General features: G+C 55.9%; 1 protein-coding gene across 4 annotated transcripts; it reads right to left on the bottom strand.

The window, feature by feature from the left end:
- Positions 1 to 225: 225 nt before the first annotated feature.
- Positions 226 to 22427, bottom strand: UBXN11 (UBX domain protein 11). Of its 4 annotated transcripts, none has more exons than XM_047873752.1 (15): positions 22369 to 22427; positions 18101 to 18206; positions 17287 to 17315; positions 16594 to 16692; positions 12965 to 13065; positions 12413 to 12467; positions 11863 to 11939; positions 10751 to 10877; positions 3694 to 3911; positions 3324 to 3401; positions 2282 to 2336; positions 1984 to 2087; positions 730 to 803; positions 515 to 655; positions 226 to 428 (listed from the first exon to the last, which is right to left on the bottom strand). In XM_047873752.1, exons 2-15 carry the CDS (start codon positions 18169 to 18171, stop codon positions 269 to 271), a joined length of 1389 nt encoding a protein of 462 aa, XP_047729708.1. In that variant the 5' UTR covers positions 18172 to 18206; positions 22369 to 22427; the 3' UTR covers positions 226 to 268. The 4 variants fall into 4 exon arrangements, with proteins under 4 accessions (XP_047729708.1, XP_047729707.1, XP_047729709.1 ...); XM_047873751.1 differs by having other exon boundaries at positions 2219 to 2315; XM_047873753.1 differs by having other exon boundaries at positions 2282 to 2315.
- Positions 22428 to 22673: the final 246 nt, after the last annotated feature.

The following is a 22673-nucleotide window of genomic DNA, read 5'->3' as shown; positions in this document are numbered from 1 at the left end:
CATGAGGCCCTTCTGCACCAGCTGAGGCTGAGCTGGAGCCTGCCTTCCCTCCACTGGATCTGCTTAGCCCTTCTGGGGAGAAAGGAACCTAGAGGACAAAGACCCAGCAGCTAGGCCCGCCAGCTGGAGCTCGAGTTACCGAGTTACCGAGGGGCGGGTCTGCACCGCCCCTTCCCCCCAGCCCTCTCTGGCGCCCAGCTGGGCTGCCCCGCCAAGAGAGCCTTGTGTGCGCGGAGCAGCCAGTGTGGGAGCGGGCGCTTTATTTGGATCAGGGGCCAGGGCCTGGGGCAGGCGGTGGGGCCCGGCTAGCCCGAAGCAGCAGCGCTGCGTTGGGCACCAAGCCTGCGGCCTGCAGCGTGACCGTGTCGTCGTGGTAGACCGTGGGTGGGAATGTACTGATGATCTCGAAGGTCGTGGCGTCCACGGCTCTGGGGACCGGGCAGAACTGATCAGGCCGTGTCCTGGGACCAGAGACCCCCCCTCCCCGTAGCTGCCGGCCCCACACCATGCCCACCTGGCCTGTGCAAGCAGGGTGCGCACATCGCCAACAGTGTCCTCGGGCCGCATCATCAGCAAGAAGGCCTGCTCGCCATTCTCAGACTTGATGCGCAGCATGGAGAGCAGGGGCGCCTGTGACTCGGGGGACTCCTGGCTCCTGTGGACCTAGAGGCCATCAGTGCCCCCTGGTGGCCCAACCCCAAGGTCCTCACCTCTTCACCATGCCCTCACCTCTCACGCTCAGCAGCCAAGGCTGGTGTCTCCACCACAATCTCCTGGATCCGGGCAGGCAATGGGCAGCAGTTCTGGAAGGCATCGATGAAAGAGGACAGAGCCCTGGGCTCTGCTAGAGTCACACCCTTCCCCCCAATCCTTAGAGGGGACTTCTTCCTTACCAGGGATGGATGAGACCAGTGAGCCAAAAGGGGAGGGGTGTTCTGTGTAAACTGGGGCCCAAGCAGGAGAAATGGAAGGGAAGCTTTGGAAGGCAACCCCATCATTCCCCTAAGAAGCCTTGAAGTCCCTCAGCATAGTGGGGGAGAGAGAACCCCACACAATGACCAGCTTCCCAGGGGAAGCTTCCCAGGGGAAACCACCCCTGAGCAGTGACTAAGGATGAGGAGTCCATAGAAATGGAATGGGCACAGGGATGTTCCAGACAACATGGGCAGAGATCCCCTGGTCAGGGAAGGCTTCTCTGGAGGTGATATATTTGGGAAAGTGCCAGCAGTTCATGTGGCTAAAGCTGAGAATCAGGTTGGACTGGAAAAAAGAAAAGGTTAGAGGTGGGAAGAGGACCGACAAGGAGTGGTGGGCCTTGAGTGCCAGATAAGAGCTTGGCCTTACCCGAGAACCACTGAAGGGTTTCAACAGGGAAGGCCCAGATCCAACTTATGTTTTTACAGAAGCACAAGGACTGCTGGGGGAGGACAGTTGGCAAGGCAGGAGGGGAGGTGGCAGGCCAGTGAGAGGCCACTGCAGGTATCTGAGAGGGCTACTCTGGAGCCTCGACTAGCATGGCGGGCAGAGGGAACAGAGAGAAGACGTGGATTCTGGCAATGTGCGGTGAAGGAGGCAGCGTGGTGGGAAACAGGTTTGGTACCTTTCACGGGTGGAGACAGGAGGAGCCACGGGATGGGGAGTGAGGAAGGAGGAGGATGTTTCTGAGGGCCAGGAAGGGGTATCCAGGACTGAACTGGATAGTCTGGTCTGGACCTCGAGGGGGTGGCCTGGGCCCTGGGCTCACCCCTGGCCTAGACTCTGGCTCTCCCCTTCTTACAGCCGTACTGCCACGGAGACAGCCCATCTCTGGATGCAGCCCTCCCCAGACTGTTTTCAGGAGACAGTGGAACTGCCTTGAGAGCCTCATTTCTCCCTCCAGGCCCCCTTCAGCAGCCCTCGAGCCTGAGTCTCCAGACAAGCCACTGCTCTGGTAGGTTGGGCCAGGGAGCCCAAGATGGCTGGGGGAGCTAGGGCTGGCCTCACCTGCAGGGTGTCCCGGATGGGGCCCCGGATGTCAATCACCTCGCCTCGCCGGATCACAAACTTGGGGAGCCTGTTCAGAAACTTCTCAGCAGTCATCCTGGAGCCTGCAGGGAGTGCATTGGGAGCCTTGGCCTGGGGAGGGACTGGGAGTGACGGGTGATGGTGGAGGAGGCCACCTGGAGCCTGTCCCACACAGCGGCCCTGCCGCCTGGCTCGGCCTCAGGGCCAAGCTCACCTGGGGGCTCCATCCTGTCCACGGGCTTGCGAATCCTCTGCCAGCCCACCACGCGGCCCTCACCTGGGAACAGTTCCAGCCTATTCTCCGGGTAGACCTGATTGCGCAGATCACTGACCTGGCAAGAAGGAAGGGTGAAAGCGGTGGGCCTCGACCTTCAGCCCTGGGCTCCACCCCCACCCTTGCTCGCCCAGAGCACACCCTCCCACCCCCCCCCACCCCCCCCAGGAACAGGCTCGAGGGACGGTCTGGTGCAATCCCCATTTTACGGATGAAGAAACTGAGGCCCCAAGAGAGCTGCAGTTCATGCTGCTCTCACCTACCTGGGCTCAGCTCCTCCTGCAAGCACCCCTCGCCATGCCGGCTAGAGCCACTGTACTGCCATCCTCCCCAGACAGCCCCTCTCAGGAGCCAGCCAGGAAGCAAGGGACCAGGGTGTTAGGAGAGGGCAGAGCCCGCCTTGGAAAGCACTACCTCCAACACCTCCAGTCGTGACTCACACGGTTTTCCAAGCCCGGGGGGTGGTGGTGGCACACACGCCCTCGTGCACCCTTGCTGTGGCATGACGCACCGCCTTCCGGCTGCGGCTCAGGAGTTCCCCCCACTGCACCCCTCATCTCACCCCCGCCGGCAGGGGGATGGCTCATGCCGTGTCCTTCAGGCCCGCATTTGTCCCCACGGCACTGCCTTCCGTACCCATCAGATGGCTTCAGGAGCCCCTGGGGCAAGTCAGGCCACTTTTGCATGGAGTCTCAGGGACCCCAGGCTGTCAGGGTGTCCTGGGCGCTGGGGAGGGGCACTGGGCCGGGGCACTGGGCCTACAAGGCCGAAGGCTGTGCCTCCAGGGTGCCAGCAGGGGGCACTGCCTGCCGCTTAGCCACAGGCCGGTGCCCTTGCTAACCGGGCAACTGCAGCCCCTGCAGCCTCCCTGCCCTTCTTGGCCGGGCTTCAGGCTCACCCTCCTCCCCAGAGGTCATCAGAGACTGGGGTCCCCTTAGGTGGGGCAGTGGCTTCCCACCTCAGACCGGGTGATGCCTGAGGAAGCTGTTTGTCCCCACCCCCTCCCAAATCCCCACACAGGGTGGTTTGAGGAGCAGCCCATCACCTTAAAGGGGACCCCGTCAGGGTACAGTCGCTGGAGTTCTGAGGGGAAGAAGCCGTCCAGAATGTCTCGGAGGCAGCGCTGCGGCAGGGATCGGAAGAGTGAGGCCCGACTGGACCCATGCGGCACCTACCGCTCTGCTTCCTGTCCAGATGGCGGGCCCCGGGCCCCGGGCTTACCCAGTGGGTCACACTCTGCACATATTCAGGGCCCCAGGACTTGGGGGGGGGGGGAGGGGTTGTTTCTGCAAGTTGCACGTGGGCTTGGGTACCTATGGGGGGGTGGGCTGGGCCCCCCACCGCCAACTAATGGTGAGCAAGGGGAGGGGGCAAGGACACCAGAGTGGCCTGTCTCCCCTCCCCACCCCTCCTACCTGTGTGGAGGGGTCATGGAAGGGCCGGAAGGGCCCATCGAACATCATGAGGCCATTCCGATAGAGCTTCAGTGGGATGGGCTCAAGGACATGGAGCCGTGCTCCCCCGGGCATTGGTGTCACCTGGGTGTCACCCTCTACCACCACCAGCTCACTGAGATCCTTCAGGCTGGCCAGGAGCCTGTCAAAGTCCACCTCGGGGGGCGCCAATGAGTCCCCTGGTAAAGAGGATAAACACCCATGAGGCTCTCTTCATGGCAGCTGTGTGCCCCAGCAGCTCTGGTTTCCATGGCCCCTTGCATGCTAAGCAGTGGCCTTCGCACCTCCTTAGGTGGCCACCTGGGGAGGAAGAAGGACAACTACCACTAGATAATAGCTGTCTTTTATTGAACACTCGCCGTATGCTAGAGGCTTAATGCCTGTAATGCCACTGTCCCTTCATACCAACCCTATGCTGTAGGGGCGACAATCACCCCCATTCTTCAGATGAGGAAACCGCAGGTCAGGGGTTAATGGCTGCCTAGGGATGCACGGAGGAAGTGGCAGGAGCAGGATCTGATCCCAGCTCTGCCCGTGTCAGGCACGGGGTCAGCCACTGAAAAGCGCAATGCCGAGCTCCCAGCTCTGGATGAAGTCTGTATGGGTTCAAATCCCAGCTCTGCGGCTTCCACCTGTGTGACCTTGGTCAAGTCATTCAATGCTCTGCACGACAGCATTCTCTCCTAGAAGGCTATGATAGTGTCTGCCTCCCAGGATGGCTACCAAGGTCCAGGAAGATGGCCAAGTGAGGGCCAGCTTGGAGCAAGCACTCTGTCCAGCTGGTTACTGTTACCAACCCCACCTTGCACAAACGGACCTCAGGCCGATCCAGAGGCTATGACGCAGCAGTCATTGATCTCCATTTTACAAACATGAGGAAACAGGCCCACGGAGATAAAAAATGACTTGCCCCAGGTCACTTGGCAAATTAGAGGAGGAACTGACTCTAGAGTCTGCTTTTCCCACCCATCGGCACCATCCGGATGGGGAGCCTGGGGGTAGGGACACGTGGCTACTGGGGGGGGGATGTCAGGACAGCTGCTGGACAGAACAGATAGGGGACACACAACTATTTCCGGGGTCACACATCCCTTTGAGAAGCTGAAAGATGCTTTGGCCTCCTCTTCTGAAAAATGTGTTGTGCACACAGGGGTGCGTACGCTTCAGGGGGTGGTGGGGACAGCCACAACAGATGCCAGAGTGGAAAGGCTGGAGGGCAGGTGGGATGCTGGAGAGGGACAGGCCAGGGGCCTGTTCTTGGTCCTTAGTCCTTGACTGAGGGCCTTAGTCCCTAGTCGATCTGGCTCCCAATCTACTAGGGGTGTGACCCTACAAAACCTCAGTGACTTTCAGGGCCTTCTTGGACGCTATTTTCACCAGGACAGCCAGGCTGCGACAGGATGTGGGTCGGGACTCTGGGGACCGAATTCCTTTCCTCAGAGTGGTGCAATGGCTCTCTAGGTGTGGTGGCTGTGCGGAGGAAGTACAGATGTGGGTAGCTCTGTTTCCTGTTGCCTCTGTGGCTGCTGAAATGGTAGGCCCCAGCTGGACTTCCCCCTCCCCTACATCTCCTAGGTTGCAGGGGCTGCACCAGCCCCCCACCTCCTCCTGGGGTCCTCTAGAGTTCCTGAGATTCCCAAGAAAAACTCACAAGACATTCTGGGCATTCCTGGTATGACTCAGAACGATATCAAGCCACTATTTTCCTTTAACAACAAACTACATTCAGAACACATTGGTAAGCCTAAAAATAACTCGAAAGCTCATCTCATCGAACTCCTGTCCCCACCCCTGTACTCTTACAGGTGGAGATAGTGAGGCCCAGAAAAGTCAGATGACTTGGCCCACGGAGATCACATCAAGCGGACCCAGGACCACTCAGATACGCTGGGGCCAAGGCTTTTTCAGAGAGCTGACGGGCACGGGATGGTCGGCAGTGGAAAGGGCTGGTGGAAGCCCAGGGGAGGATGCCAAGAAGCAACTAGAGGGAAAAGAGTTTGCTGAGGAAAATAGTGCTGGAGGCTCTCGGCCAGTGGGGCTAAGGCATGGAGAAGTGAAAGCCAGGTGGGCTGGGCACGTATGGGGTGCAGCAGCCCAGGGGGAGACAAGGGGCCCAGGAGATAGAACCACAGCACCAGGCGGACCTGGGCTGAGAGAATAGGCAGGAATCCTGGCATGGCCACCACGCGGCCAGTCGGGAGTACGCAACAAGAAGCCCGGCCTCTTGCCAGGTCACATGGGGTGAGGCAGGTCAGAGGTCTAATGAGGCATTTCCTCTCTCTCTCTTCCTTGGGATGGGACAGAATAGGAACCTCTATGCCGCCCGCCCACAAGATCCAGCAGGAGGAACGGACTGTAAGGACGACTCGGTGTTTACTTTGTGCCAAGCACCTAGAGGCAGCTGTTACCACTCCCGTTTTACAGGTGAGGAAACTAAACCTTGGAAAGCGACCTGCTCCCGCTCCTGCAGCTTTCAGGGCCCAGGTGACTCTAAGCTTCTGTTCTCGGTGCCTCATGCAGGCTGCCTCTGCTCCCTGGGGTCCCTTTCTCAGGAGGGGTGTGGTTCAGGGAGAGATCATCTCTGAGGCCTCAGACAACTTTGGGAGCCCGTGATTCTATTAAAAAGAGGAGTTAGGCATGGAGACCAAGATCAAGCTCCTTGGCTCAACTCCTGAGACCCTCGAAGCCCGAGTACCCCAGCCTCCCCTCGGCCTGTTCCCCCATCACTCTCTGGAGCCACGGTGCCAGGATTACTGCTTCCAAGCTGTGTGATCCCTGAGCAAGTGGGCCTAGCTCTTTGGGTCTTGGCTTCCTCTTCTATAAAATGATAATAAAAGTCCTCACTTCACAGGTGGCTCTGAGGCTCACAGGAAGTGCCTGGCAGATGGTGGCTGTTGTCACTAACACCACACCCTCTTGCTCATCACTGGCTCAGTGTGCTCACTCACCATGCCCTCTGAGATGCCTTGCCAGGAGCCCCTCCCCTGGAGACTAAGCCTCCCGAGTCCCTGGAGCCTGCGGGCCTTGGCACAGGCTGTTGTCCTTTTCCATTTGCTGGTCTTGCCAGCCACAATGGGCACTCCTTGAATGCAGACTAGAGCATCCAGCCCTAGTGGGTGCTCAGGAGGCACATTCTGGATCCATCCCTCCATCCCGCCAACATGTCCGGAGCGTCCAAGCTCTGCAAGGCCCTGAGAATCATGGGTATCCCCATACCCAGAGTCCTTCCCCCCTCAAGATCATACTTGAATGAAGGAGACGGGGTGACAGCAGGGACAATGGCACGTGGTAAGTGCCACCGTGGAGGCTGCGGAGCCCAGAGGAGGGCCAGACCCTGCCACTCTCAGCAGGTGAGTGGTGGGCCTGCCCTGGGCTGGCTCATCACCCCTGCAGGAAGGACACACGTGCTGCTGTGAATACCAACGTGGTGCCCCGGGGCCCCAGCAGGCCTGTCCCCACCACCTCCCCCAAAGGCTGAACCAGAAATAGACCCACTATCTCCACACACCTGCAAGCCTGGCCCTGCTCTGGGGACCTGCATTCACTCTGCTCCTCAGGGGAACCAGTGGAAAGAAAACAGGGCCTCAGAGTCTGATCACTGCCAGGGGAGACCACAACCAATTCTCTGGCCCCCACGGCTGAGCATCATACTGCCTGTTCCCACCTCATCCGTGCTCTGCACGGTCCTGGCATGCCTGACTGTCTAGGCCTGGGCACCCAGGCACCCCCACCAATATGTGCGTGGGCCCAAGCCCTTGCCCACAGGCCAAGCACCGTGCTGGGCACTCTGGGGCCTGAGAGGGGCCAAGCAGCCATGCTCGTGGTCACCGATCAGCCACCATGCAGCAGCCTGCAAGAACCCCCACGTGCATTGTGGCATTCGGTGCTCTCAGGGGCCCGGGCGTCACACACCATCTCCTCGCTCCACAGATGAGGACACGGACTCTGAGAGGTGAAGCAGTTTGCCCACACAGGTCCCCCACTCCTCAGCTGGAGCCTTTAACCCTGTCACCCCAATGCAGAGCCCCTTCCCACATGCTGGGCACAGTGCAGGTGGCACAGTCTTGGCCGCAGGCACTCGAGCAGGTACTCCATGAGGTTGGGTTTGAGCTAAGCTTCCAAAGAGGGGACAAAAGGGGACCAGGCACTTCGGGGGACACGGCACAGGCCTGACGGGGGGGCTGAGGGTGGGGAGGAGCCTAGCCTGCCTAGGGTCTAATCCAGGCCAGTTCCAGGGACTCAAGGGAGGCTCAGGGATGAGTGAAGACTGGAAACGGCACAGCTTCCGGGCAGGGGAGGGAAGAGGCTCCACCCAGGTGCAGGAGACTGGGGCTTGGGAGGAAGGGTGCTAGGGGACAGGCAGAGGCCGCAGGGGGAGCGGGGATGTAGGGGGATGGCAGGAAGTTGGTGGTGAAGGGTGGGAGAGTGAGCAGCTTCACAGGGGGCAGAGAAGGAGGAGGAGGAGCTCAGAGAAGACTGAGATGAGTGAGAGCAGGGAGCTCAGAGGGGACAAGGGGGAGTGAGGAGCTCTCAGCCCTGAGGCTCAACACCTGGCCATGGGTTGTGACCAGAGTAGGACTGTCCCTTTCATGTCTCCGCATACCCCAAAGCACCTGGCATCCTATTTAATGCTCAATTTACCCGTGGGGAGGGTGGGAAGGGGTGAATGATCCAGCCTGAGGCCAAGTCCTTGCAAGGCTTCCCCTGTGCTGGGTCCCCTTAAAGGGCAGTGGACTGCCCTCCCCAAGGCAGGAGTCCTGCCTCTAGACTGGTTGGCCCAATACAGATGCCCTGGGCCACCCTCAACCGGTCTGCTGCCTGGGGCCTGGGGGGAGTGGTATCCAACAGAGGGAGAGCCAGAGAAACGAGCCAGGGTATGGGGCCAGCAAAGGGCCGGTTTTGTGTACCCGAGGGCCCCGGGGGCAGAAGCAGCCTGGCACCTGGGGACAAAGCAGGGGAAGGAGAAGGAACGGACCAGGAGGAAAAGCTGCTGGAGATGAAAAGCATCTCGTTCATCTGGCAGAAGAGCTCATTTGAGGCCCCTCCATGTTGAAGAATCAGGAAGCCAAAGGAAGGGGTGCTTGGGTGGCTCCGTCGGTTGAGTGTGTCTGACTCTTGATTTCAGCTATCATGATCTCAGTCGTGAGATCGAGCCCCATGTCAGGCTCTGCTCTGACAGTGTGGAGCCTGCTTGGGATTCCCTCTCTCTCTCTCTCTCTCTCTCTCTGCCCTTTCCCCATTCTGTCTCTCTCTCTCTCAAAATAAATAAATAAACATTTTAAAAATAAATAAAAAGAAAGCCAAAGGAAGAGGACACACAGATGGAGTTTTGGCAGAGGGTTTTCACAAGTTGCTTTGGCTGTGAGGCACTCAGCTTCAGAGCCGGCCTCTTGTGGGCATAAACAAACAACACAGAGCAGAGTGAAGTCAGCTCTGTTTCTGGTGGGAGAGGGTGGGAACCCACGGGGCCAGGTCCGGAAACCAGCTGGCTGGTCTGACCCCCAAAGGAGCAGCAAGGCCCCCACTGGCCAGGAGGAAGCCTGCCCTCCAGCCAGCAGGGACATGCGGGGGGCCCAGGGCATGGTGCTGGCAGGCTTCTGGCCCTGGACCCCAGAAACGCCCTTACAGCATCTGGCAGTCACCTTCCAGGGCTCGGCCTCTCACCGCAGGAGGGGGTGTCCCAGGGCCATCCCCAATTCCTCCTGTCAGCTCCCTAACGCACAATCACCAAGGGCATGGATTCCACCCCCTAAATCTCTGCCCTGCCCTTCCTCGCCCTGCCCGCCAGGATCACCCTTCCACAGGACATCATCTCATCGTCTGCCTGGATGACTGTACCTACCTCCTAAATAGGCTCTCAGCCTTAAGTCTTGCCCTCTTCACTCAACAGTCAGAGACTTAAGTGCCTCCGTTTTCCCATCTATAAAATGGAACAAGCCCTGGCCCACGTCAAAGCTATTCATGAAAATGCTTTGCAAGCTCCACTTCCGATGGGAAGTGATGTGTTTAGTAGAACAAAGCAGTGAGGGAGCTGTGCCCTAAGGTTTAGGGGGTCTGGCCAGGGCGCAGGCCTGAATGGGAGGCAGGACTCCCATGTTTTGCGTCTCACTCTTCACTCAGCAACAAGCCTGTCTTGAAATCAGGACACTATTGTCATCTTCCAAACGCTCCCCTCGGGAGCTATGCTCATCAGTGCTTCCATGAGGCTGCCACTGCCATCTGACTGTGCAGAACAATAAAACCCCCTACTTGTTGGGCTGATGATATGCAAGGTCAGTGCTAGGTGCTCTGCGTCTAACCCACTGACTCTTTCCAACTCTGCGGGGAAGGGTACACCATCATTTATTGATCGGGGACTGGAGGCTCAGAGAACAGAAGTCACGTGCCCAAGCCACACCTGGAACGGGTGATGGAATGAAGAGAAGGGCCCCGGGCTGACTGACTCCGGAACCTGGAGAAGTGTACCTTCTGGGCAATCACCTCCATGCTTTGAAGAGAATGGACCCGGGCTTTCTATGGCCCCAAATCTATGGGGTGCAGCCCTCTAGATATTAGCAGTCAAGTTAAAAATAAAGACTGGTGGAATCTCACGGAAACAGGTCCCTTTCAACGGTCTGGCTAGAAGTGAAGCTAATAAAGGAGGTCCAAAGAGGGGACTGAGCCCTGGGACTGAGGGGCAGCTTCCAAAGCAGAGAAATCGCTTTTGAAAATCTTCTGGATGGACGACATTTTGTAAACTACGGAGTGGAGCCTGAGACAAAGCCTGGGGTCCTGTGACATCTTGTATCTCAGGGTCCCTGGAGCCTTCGAAAGATGAGCCAGGAGAGAGTTGGAGGCAAGACCAGAGGAAGAAAGTGGTGGCGGGTTAGGTGGCCAGTGATGGAGGCTGAGGCCTTTCCTCCCAGTTCTTGTGTCAGGAGCACGAATGGCATGGTCTCTGGACAGCTACTGGCCCAAAGGAAGGTGTTGTTGGAGAATTCCCTTTGTAGGAGGGGCCGGGGCAGACCCCCTACTCTACCTGGCTTCCAGAACTTCTTGGCTGTCATCCAGTCTGTGTTGCCATCCTCTGAGTCTGAGTTGTCTTCTGAGTCCTCCTGGTCCTCGGGCTCGCCCACCCACTGCAGCCCGTAGTCACTGAGGAACCGCTGTGCAGAGAAGGGAAAGGTCCCAGGCGGCACAGTCAGTTCAGCCCCTCGGGGAAAAGGCAGCATCCGCCCAGGCCCCAGCCTCAGGCCTCGGCTCCCAGAGTCAACTGGGCAGAAGAGATGGGCCCCAGGGTCTTGGGAGCTTTCTGGCTGTGACCTTGGAAGCCACTTCACCTCCTAGAGCCTCGGGCTCTTCCTGGTAAAGCAGAGATGACAACACCTGGCCCATAAGCTTGTGAGGACCCAGGACGGTAATTCAGGCCGAGTGCTTAAAGCAGGGTCTGGCATGGAGGGCCGCACAAAAGGTGGCCCTGATGGCAGCGGGGCACCCCATGCATCTGGCCTGAGCGGAGGAGCGGCAGGGACACGGGCTGCACAGGACTGAGGACGCGGTGAGCCACACGCAGCCTCCCTAGGGCCAGGCCTCACGTCCCCTCCACCACAGGAAAACTTGACTTGTCTACACTTCCTGTCACTGCTTCCTCAGCTCCTTCTCTCCTGAACCCACTCTACCCAGCCCCTTTCTCCACAACTGACTGGAACTGCGCGGGTGCGGCCACCAACAGCCTGCCTGGTGCCAAACCCAGCGGCCCTCTTCCGTCTTCATCTCTTGCAACACACATCACCCCTTCTCGGTTTCACATTCCCAGCCGTCTTCGCTTAGACATCTTGCCTCACTCAACACGAACTCATCCCCAACGGTCACGACTCCGGGTCCCCCCCCCCCCCCCCCCCCAGCCTCCTAAACCTCTGCGCCTCCGGGTCTCAGTCAGTGGCAGCCCCTCCACCCGGGCCTCAGCCACGACCCTGAGAGGCCCGCGAGCGCCACCCGCAAAGCAGACTCGAATCCCTCCTCTCTGCCCCAGCTCCTCAGGTTAGTCCCGAGGAGGGAAACACGGGGCAGGGCCCCACGTGGGATATATGGGAGGGAGACCCAGACAGGCGGGCTCCCAGCCAGGTCCTGAGGGGCAGGTGCCTCTCTTACCTCCATCTTCCCCACCTGCCGCTGCAGCTGCAAGCACGTGGTCTCCAGCTGCTTCTGCCGCTGCAGGGTGACCTTGCCTTCAGGGAAAGATCAGGAAGGGCTCTGCCGCCCCAGCAAGGAGGCTGCCAGACCACCTCTGGCCTCGCCCGGCGTTCTGCCCTGAGGGTCATCTGGAGAGGTTGCCCCTTGAGAACTCGAGGGGTCCCCTGAAAACTCTCCCCCTGACCTTGAGGCGGGGATGCCTGGACCGACTCTCAGGAGACCGCCAGCCACCCCTCTCAGCCCCCCGACCCGGGGGCTCCTGAGGGCACCATGTTCCCCGACATGGCACACCCTATGCTCGGGGCTGGGCTATGTCTGCATTCGGGGGGACCCGGTCCCACATAGGAGGGCACTGCCCTGAGTGCGTCATTGCCTCTCTCCGGGCTCAGCTGTCCAGGCCTCACCATAGGACTCAGCTTGATGCTCTTGGAGCCCTGACGTCCAGGAGCCACCGGCCCAAGGGAGGTGCCCCAGGAAGGCTGACCAGCCCACCGGGAGTGCCCCTTACCCTGGTGCTCCCGGAGGGTCTGCAACATTTCCTCCAGGGCCCGTATCTTCCGATCCTACAGCAACAAGACAAGGGGGAGCAGGCAGGCCTGGGGGTTCCCAGAGCACAAGAGAACCCATCTTCCAGATGGGAAGATCCAAACTTTTTGCCTCTGTGGGGCACCGGGGAGTTGAAAGACCCTGCCCCTGCCATCCTTTGGCACAGCCGCTGCTCCTATGCCTCAGATATCCTTGTGGTTCCACTGAAATGGGGATAGGCGTGGAGTGTGCCCAAGTGGCCCAGCGCTCAGCAGTCACTGCTGCCACGTGGTCCAAGGCTAGTGGCCTTACTCAGCTGTAGAGAAGACCCTTAGCTTCTCTGCTCAGCTCCCGGGGACCCAGATCAGCCCCAGGCCATACCTGGCCCTTGAACTGGGAAGTTCAGTGGAAGAGATGGTTCTAGAACCCACCCACCCTGGCCTACTGTGGCAGTGAACTCACTGGCCTCCCCAGCCTGGGCCCCTCCACCCCTCAGACCAGACCCTGGGCCTACCCCCACTGCTGGGGGTCCCACCTTGGACAGCAGCTCATCAGTCTGAGCCTTCACTTGCTGTTCCAGGTCCCGCAACTTCCTCGACAGGGTGGCCACCAGCTCCGAGTCATGGAATACAGGGACTACCAAACAGACAAAGTCCTAGAGCTGAGGCTGAAGTGTGGGGGTCCAGTGGAGGGGGGACAGGGGTCCGCAGAAGCAGAAAGAAGGGTGATACTAACAGCTGCCACTTAGATAATAGGGACTGTCCTAAATACTTCACACATATCAGCTCATGCTGTCCTCACAATGTGCCCCTGAGGAAATGAACTGCTTTAGGAAACTGAGGCAGTGAGGTATCCAAGGAGTATGAGTGAGTCCTGTACCATACAGGTCACATGACCAGTGAAGCATTTTCAGAAAGTCACCCTCAATCAAATGAAGCGCCTACACCTTGCCACCCCCACCCCCACCCCCCATTTACAGGAACACAGCGGAGAGAGGAGCAAGTCGGCACCAACGACAAACAAGTACACAGACCCGCATGGCCTGGCTCCTCACAGAGTCCGTGTCACTTTTTCAAAAGGCAAGGACTCTGTTCCACAGAAGTGTAACAGTCAAATGCAGTGCACGGCCCTGACCAGAACCTAGATCAGGAAAAACAATAGCTATGAGCTACTTCGGAACTCGGGAGATCTGAGCGCAGAAGCGGTGCTCCACAGCAGTCCTGAGTCCTCCGCATTCTTGGGTGCGGTCCCGGTCCCGGGGTCACGTGAGTCCTTATTTGTAGGAGATGCATGCTGAAGTTTTTAGAGGTGAAATGTCATGATATCTGAAGTTGATTTCTAAGCGGTTCCTCAAAAAAAGACATTTACATTCGTACATATGTGTATATGGACAGAGAGAAAGCAAATTAGTGGCCAAATATCACCAACTGTGGCATCTAGATAACAGACATTTATATGGGTGTGTACTGTACCATTATTTTAATTGCTTTGTAGGCTGCAAGTTCTTCAAAATTAGAAATTTGGGGAAAGAAAACAAGATGGCACAAAAACAGACACTCAGATCAATGGAACAGAATAGAAAACCCAGAAATGGACCCACACATGTATGGCCAACTACTCTTTGACAAAGCAGGAAAGAATATCCTTGCTGAAGACAGTCTCTTCAGCAAGTGGTGCTGGGAAAACCGGACAGCAACATGCAGAAAAATGAACCTGGACCATTTTCTCACACCATACACAAAAATAAACTCAAAATGGATGAAAGACCTCAATGTAAGACAGGAAGCCATCAAAATCCTCGAGGAGAAAGCAGGCAAAAACCTCTTTGACCTCGGCCGCAGCAACTTCTTACCCCACACATCTCCGGAGGCAAGGGAAACAAAAGCAAAAGTGAACTACTGGGACCTCATCAAAATAAAAAGCTTCTGCACAGCGAAGGAAACAATCAGCAAAGCTAAAAGGCAAAAGACGGAATGGGAGAAGATATTTACATACAACAACATATCAGATAAAGGTTAGTATTCTATAAAGAACTTATCAAACTCAACATCCAAAAAACAAATAATCCAGTGAAGAAATGGGCAAAAGACACGAATAGACATTTCTCCAAAGAAGACATCCAGATGGCCAACCGACACATGAAAAAATGCTCAGCATCACTCATCATCAGGGGAATACAAATCAAAACCACAATGAGATACCACCTCACACCTGTCAGAATGGCTAACATGAACAACTCAGGCAACAACAGATGTTGGCGAGGATGCGGAGAGAGAGGATCTCTTTTGCATTGTTGGTGGGAATGCAAACTGGTGCAGCCATTCTGAAAAATAGTATGGAGGTTCCTTAAAAAATTAAAAATAGAACTACCCTACAACCCAGCAATTGCACTACTAGGTATTTATCCAAGGGAGACAGGTATGCTGTTTCGAAGGGACACATGTACCCCAAAGTTTATAGCAGCACTATCAGCAATAGCCAAAGTATGGAAAGAGCCCAAATGTCCATCGATGGATGAATGGATAAAGAAGATGTGGTGCGTATATATATACAATGGAGTATTACTCGGCAATCAAAGAGAATGAAATCTTGCCATTCGCAACTACGTGGATGGAACTGGAGGGTATTATGCTAAGCGAAATTAGAGAAAGACAAATATATGACTTCAAGCATATGAGGACTTTAAGACACAGAACAAATGAATACAAGGGAAGGGAAGCAAAACTAATATAAAAACAGGGAGGGGGACAAAACATAAGAGACTCTTAAGTATGGAGAACAAACAGAGGGTTACTAGAGGGGTCCTGGGAGGCGGTACGGGCTAAATGGGTAAGGGGCATTAAGGAATCTACTCCTGAAATCATTGTTGCACTATATGCTGACTAACTTGGAGGTAAATTAAAAGAAAGAAAGAAAGAAAGAAAGAAAGAAAGAAAGAAAGAAAGAAAGAAAAGAAAAGAAGGAAAACAAGAGAGACACAAGGGAAGGAATGGGTCCTCTCCTTCCCCTGCGTGCTGCCCTGTATGTGAAGCAGGAACCGCATTTGTCACCATCCAGCCACATGGGCTAACATGTCAAGGATGGCTCAGTGGAAAGATGGAGAAACCTGTTCAAGGATGTCTTCGAGTCAATGGATTAACAACCCTGGAGCTGCTTCCTGGACTTCTTGGTGGGCAGGACAAGTCCTCCTCAATGTTCAGAAGAGTTTTCTCTGACTTGTAGTCAAGGCTTTGTAACAGATATATAGACCTCTGGGCCCGGTCAGCACAGACAGCACTGATGAGCTCCCAAGGCGGAGCGGGGAGAGAGAGGAGAACCCAGGGGAGGAGCGTTGCACTGAAAAGCTGGGAGGAAAAGAAGAAGCTAGCAAAGAGAGGAAAGAGCCTGGGAGGCAGAAAGAAATCTGGGAGAGCAGTGTCATGGCAGCTAAGAGCCCAGGGCGATCAGAGGAGGGCACGGTGCCCGGTGGCCGATGTGGAATGCTGCTGTGCACAGAAGCCAGACAGGCAGGCAAGTCTTTGACTGTGACCTTGGCGGGGACAAATGCCAGCTGAGAGTGGGGTGGGGAGCAAGTGCCAGGGGAGAGGCAGAGAGCGCGCAGGATGGCTCCTCAAGGAGCCCTGGTTGTTGCGATTACTAATGAAAGTGTCCCCGGCTGGGACGCAGGAGATCCCGACTTTGTGTCTGAATGGTTGTGGGGCCAGGTGCTTCTGGTCTCCTTTTCCACCTCAGTTCCCTGTCCTATAACAAGGAGGGGTGTTTGGTGCAGGACTGCCTCCCACCTCACAGAGGAAGTGGAGGCAGAGAGACAGGAGGTTGCTTATCCAAGATATCACAGCTAGTAGAACATTCTGACCTCACGCCCAGCTCCTCCAGGCCCACAGCAAACTCCGACCCTGCCCGCCCATGCCTCCCCTGTGCCCAGGCCCATTCCATTCTCCCTCCTCCAGGATGCTTCCCTGTGAGCCCCATCTGGGCACCTCTGGGGTCAGTGTCACCACAGCCCTTGGGAGACAGTGCAAGCCAGGTGAGGAGGGCAGCCTGGGAACTGTGGGCTCACCCAGAACAGGCAAGAGTAGGTCCATGAGTCTCTGGGCCTCGCCCCTTCTCTGAGGCCCTCTCCTGCTGCTGGGGACCCAGACCTGTTTAGGCCTCAGTTCTCACCTTGCCTACTCACAGGAGCACCTATACCTCCATAGCAGGAAGGGACAGAGATCCTTTCTTCTGAGCCACGTCCGTCATTCAGCATATCTACCTCGTCTTCTGCAGAGAGATGCCCAGGTCACTGTTCTGGGGCTGAGCCCCGGAGGAAACTGCGGCCTTGGGCTCTGGCCAGGATGAAGCAGCCTGTACTCTGTACCCCCAAGTATATGCGGATAGAACACGTGGGACATCAGGGAGCAAGGATCCAACGAGAACAGGCTTCTTCTTGCAGTTCTCCCAGCCTGGCTCTGGAGGGGACCCGAGTGGCCAATGCCAGCAGCACGGTGGAGGCAAGAATGGGGTTGGGATGCAAAGGTCTGAGCCTGCAGCGAGGATGGGTCAGCAAAGCAAGGATGGGGCTTCAGGGAGAAAAGGCTGTAATGGGCTAGAGGAGGCTGTCAGGAGGAGGACGGGGCTCAAACCCCACCAGCCAACCCCACAGCGAGTGGAGGGCTTCAAATGTTAGCAATGACACCTCTGCTAAGGCTGTGGGGCCTTCTGATCAGAGAGCTGCCAGGACGCCCTGTCCTCGGGGGCTGGGGGAGCCACAGGGAGCAGTGCAGCAATCGCTCTCTTTCTCTCCATCTGCACAACCCCAGGAAGACCCAGCAGGTGGGAGGTGAGGGGGACACACAGGGCAGACCCCACACTTACCATCTCCGTAGATTTTTATCCCTCGCCTCCTGGGAACCCGGGCAGGAAGGAGAAGGAAGACAGACAAGTTAGGAATGTCATCAGGGGAGTGGCTCTGGGCACCAGATCCCCAGCCGAGCCTAAAGGAGAGGGAGGCTGGGCCTCTGCCTCCCGGGGCCGTCCCCTCGCCAAATCCCATCCCTGGCACTGGGACAAGCCAAGGGACAGGCTTTGAGGTGTCCCCTCCTCCCAACGGAGAAGGGTGGGGAAGGGCTGAGGGGCAGAGGCTTGGGTGGAAGACAAGAGATCCCAGGCCCAGGAGCCCAGCCCCAGCTCTGTTCTGAAATGGCTTTGGGACCCCAGGCCTGTCGCTTAACCGCTCTGGATCTCCTTGGCCTTCAAATGACTCAAAGCGGTATTCAGAAGAGAAAGGAGAGAAGTAAAGAAAATGCTTCGAAAGGATGAAAGTGCTGGACAGATGTAAAGAACTCCCTTTGCCGAGAGACCCCTCCCCCCCCCCCCATGGCCGGGCCGGAGAAGTGGTACCATCAATGCTTGCAGACTAACATGGGGGCTGCACCTCTCCCACCTGGCCCATACCTACCACAGGGCCCAGGCCAGTGTTTTCTCAGACGTGATGAAGGAGTTAAAATTTTTTGAGAAAGATAAAGGGGTCAGGGAAAGCTATGTGACTCCTCCTTGTTTTCCCTGAGACACTAGGAGCCACTCTCCTAGTCCACTGGGGGACGGGGGTGGGGGCGGGGGGGGGTGGGTAGTGGCAAGAGGAGGCAGGGGCATGAACACAAAGACACCCCCCCTGAGGCTGGCTCCTTACCCTGGATTCACAGGCTCTGACTCCAGGGGGACTCTTCGGGTCTTGCCAAGGGAGGCCAAAGGCGAGCTCATAGTTCTGCTTCTAGATTTTAGCTGTCAGGAACTCCCTGAGAAGAAAGAAGGAAGTCAGTCCTTGGGGACAGAGGGGACCCAGGGCTTCGGGACCAGGGAAACGTCCTCTTCCTGGCCCCTTGTCCCAGGAGGGAGCCTTGTCCAGGGAGCAGCACCCCTCACTTCTTCCCACTCCCCTGAAGAGGTTTCTGGAGGCAGCTTTGCCTCAGGCCCCCTGTGCTGGATGTCTGCCCGATCCTCTGGATATCCTGCTCTCTGCTCTGATCCTGGAGGCCCCGGGCCTGGCTGGGAAAGGGCGACGGGGGAGGGGTGGGGTACAGAGATGGGCTGGAAGCCTGGGACTCTCCCAACTTAGAGCCGGGGCATAAGACTACCCAGAAGGCCCGGAGTTTTTGTCTATCCATCAAGGAGCTGGTTGACACAAAGCCCAAATGTCCCCTCCCCTCCCACAAGAACCCAGGTATCACTCTGATTCTCAGAGCCACAGAGGGGCAACCCAAGGGCAGAACGCGGCCAAGGCACTCTTTGTGGAAGGGAGGTCAAGGGCCCAGGCTCTGCCATCCACCAGAATAACCCGTGCCTTGGCTTCCTTGGTATAAAGTGGGGTTGGTGGTAGTACCAACCAGGCAGGGTTATCAAGGGGACTCAGGGAAAACTTACATAAGGCACGGAGCCCAGTGCCACACTGAAAGGAAACACTTAAAAATGTGAACTGTGGGGGCGCCTGGCCGGCTCAGTTGGTGGAGCCTGCAACTCTTGATCTCGGGATTGTGAGTTGAAGCCCGACGTTGGGTGTAAAGATTACTTAAAAATAAAAAAAACTTAAAAAAATTTTAAAGAACATTTATTTATTTTTGGGAGACAGAGAGACAGAGCGCAAGTAGGGGAGGGGCAGAGAGAGAGGGAGACGCAGAATCGGAAGCAGGCTCCAGGCTCCGAGCCTGATGGGCTCGAACCCACAAAGCATGGGATCATGACCTGGGCCGAAGTCGGACGCTTAACCGACTGAGCCACCCAGGCGCCCCTAAAAAAAAAATCTTTAAAAAAATAAATAAGCTAAAATAAAATCTTAATTTTTTCTTTTGTTTTTAAATGTGAACTGTGGCTGCTGTGACATTTGTTACTAGACAACGGGGGCACTCATACATGCTCATTTCCCTTCCTCCCTCTTTCCCTTCCTTCTCTCTTCCTTCTGGAAAGATGAATGCACATCAGGGATGGAATTAAAGACCACTACTCTATTCAATGAATTAAGTATATTATGTGGCTAGTATCTAGAAATCCTAGAACCAAAGGACCGCTATCAGGGCTTGAATCAAGTCTTTTTAGGACAAATCCAAGGCAGTTCCACTTTGAAAATGTGTGGCACTGGCTTCCACTGGTGCCCCTGAAGCCTCCCAGCAAGGGGACTGGTACCAGCTGGAGACGGCCTTCTGGAGTTTGGGACTCATGCCCCAGGCCCAGAGTTTCCTCACCCCCATCATCCAGCCTTCCAAATCTGCCCCTAGCCTGCCCCAGTCCCTGCCGGCTCATCCAGGCATCCTCATGGTTTTTGTGGCCAAGTGTGATGGCCCTCGTGGTCCCCTGTGCCAGCCTCCAGCCAGAGGGCTCTTCTTAAACACAAAGCTGCCATGCCGCTTCCCTGCTAAAAGCTCCCAATGGCTTCTTCTCACCAGAGGAAAGAAATTCAAAATTCCATAACACAGGTGATCGGGTCCCCGCCCGGGTCTCCTGACCTCACTCCCCCATCTCTCCTCTGCCCCCCCCCCCGCCCCCACACTTGAGCCAGCCCAGCCTCCAATGCACCAGGCCTTTACACACATGGCTCCCCTGGCCTGGAACCCCTTCCTGGAATGTGGTCCCCACTCCTAAGTGCACCCTTCCCTTGGTTGGGCTCTTTTTTTTTTTTTTTAATTGTTTTTGTCTGTTTTGTTATATTCTAAGTTTTTATTTTCAAATTACAGATTCACAGGAAACTAGGAAAATAGTACAGAGGGGATTTGTGTGCCCTTCACCCAGTGGCTCCCAGCAGTGACATTTTACATTACTATACGTGTGTATCCTACCCTGTTCTGCTATTTCACCCAGGTAACCACTAATGCAGTCAAGATAACTACTCCATCACCACAAAGATTCCATTTCCATAACGATCTCCCTCATGTCAGCCCCTTGCTAGTCACACCCACACTCCTCCCTCTACCATCCCCAACCCCTGGCAACCACTACTGTTTTCTTACTTCAAGAATGTTCCATAAATGGAATCATACAGTACTGACCTTAAAAAAAAAAAAAAAAAAAAGAGCTTTATTGAGATCTAATTCACATACTTAACCCTTTCAAAGTGTATAATTCAGTGGTTTGTAGTATATTCTTAGATTTGTGAAACCATCACCACAATCAATTTTTAGAACGTTTTTATCGTGCTAACAGGCGATGTTCGTTTTGTGGCTAACACTGCCCTCCACAAACTTTCATCAAACCCGATCATTCCCCCTTCTCCAAATTTTCATCACCATAACGACCCTTCAAAAGAAACTGGTTAAAAAAAAAAAAAGACAGAAATTAACAAGTGTCAGTGAGGAGGTGGGGAAATCGGAACCTTAGCTGGAACGTAAAATGGTGCAGTGGCTGTGTAAAATGGTCTGGCAGCTCCTTAAAAGGCTGAACAGTTACCTACCTGGCTCAGCAATTCTGCTCCCAGGGGTGTACCCAAGAGAAATGAAAACTTACGTCCACACAAAAACTTGTATACATGTTCATAGCAGCATTATTCATAACATCCAAAAAATGGGAACAACCCAAATGTTCATCAACCAATGAATGGATAAAGAAATCTGGTACATCCTTACTATGGAGTATTCTCGGCAATAAAAAGAAATGAATCCCATGTTGCCACATGAATGAACCTTGAAAACATTATGCTAAAGGAAAGATGTCAATCACAAAATACCACATGTTATGACCCCACTGATATAAAATGTTCAGAATGGACAATCTGGAGACACGAAGTAGATTAGTTGACTAGGGCTGGGCGCAGCAGGTGGGGGTGGGGGTGGGGGGGTTAATGGGAGTAATTGCTAAAAAGGGTACAGAGTTTCTTTTTAGACTGATGAAAATGTTCTAAATTGTGGTGATGGTTGCCCAACTCTCATGAATATCCTAAAAACTACTGAAATTTACATTTCAAAGGCGTGAAATACATAGCATGGGAATTATGTCTCAACAAAGCTATCACAGAAAAAAAGGGATCTGGTCCCCAAACCAAACCCAACATCTTCCCTCAAAATAAGCTCCTCCCACTTCTCCCTTCTTAATGGGGCCACATCATCCAACCACAAAATTTTCCTCTCCTTCCTTCTCCCTTAATCCCATCAATTACCATATCTTGTGGGTTAAGCTGCAGTGTCTCTCACAGAGCTCCTCCTTTCCATGCCTACTTTGGTCATCCTAGTGGGGCCCTCACTGCCCTTCCTTGGGGCTATCACAACGGAGGCCACTTGACTTCCCTGATTCCTGTCTCACTCCAGGCCAATCCAACACACTGTCTCCAGATTAATTTTCCCATGGGTTATAAGGGACCCCTGAGGGTGACGGCTGCCTCTCCCTATAGTCTGGGGACTCCTCAGCGCAGGACTCCGTCTCCTCCTCCCTCAGACCGCGGGTGGGCCGGAGGATAGAGCCACGTCTACTCCCCTCACGAGGGGGCTTCCAGGGGCTGTGACCTCCCCCTCAGTCTGGAGGCTCCTAAAGGTTGGACTGTCTCCCCTTCAGACCGGGGCTTTGAGAGGAAAGCTGTGTCCCATGCCCCTACATCTTTGGGACCCAAGTCAGGGTTGTGCTTGACTAGTAACGTCCTTCGTCACACGTACTCAGCCTATTGGCACCCCCCACCCCAGGCCCCAGTGCTCTCCAGCGCCGACAGGACCCGGCCGCCTGCACGCCTTCAAGTCCTCTGTCTCCAGCTGGAAGCGCTCACGACGCGACTTCTGTCACGACCTAACCCTTCCCTGGGAGCTGCGTCGCCTCCTCCCGCCTCCTCGGGAAGCCACGGTCGGCGAGGACTCGAAGCCGCTCCCATGACGCGGGAGGCTGCTGGGCAACCCGGCCGCGGGGCTCGCGGGTCCTCGGGCTCTCGGAGCGAGGACCCCAGCCTGCGTGGGAGACTCCGGAGCCGCAAAGGTTTGAGCAAAGACTCACCCCGCAGGGCCACCGAGCCGTCCCGCGGCGCCGCCATCTTGTTGTCACGCGGTTTCCCAGGCGACCGGGACCCGTGCGCTTCTCATTGGCTAATTCGAGAGTACCGCCGCCTGTGCTCGGATTCTATTGGCCCACGAGTCTGAACTCTTCGCGGAATGCTGCAAATCCCAGAATCCACCACTGTGAGGGGACTCGGGAGTCTGGAGAAATGGAGGGTTTCTTTATTCCCTCCCCCCGCGAAAGTGGGGAGACTCACGAAGCCGCCGAAACCTGAATGTGTAATCGGACAATGCAACCGTTTTTGC

The sequence above is a fragment of the Prionailurus viverrinus genome, chromosome C1 (genome assembly GCF_022837055.1).
Source record: "Prionailurus viverrinus isolate Anna chromosome C1, UM_Priviv_1.0, whole genome shotgun sequence".
Taxonomy (NCBI): domain Eukaryota; kingdom Metazoa; phylum Chordata; class Mammalia; order Carnivora; family Felidae; genus Prionailurus; species Prionailurus viverrinus.
The sequence above is the reverse complement of the archived record's forward strand: the minus strand, read 5'-3'. Positions and strand labels throughout refer to the sequence as shown.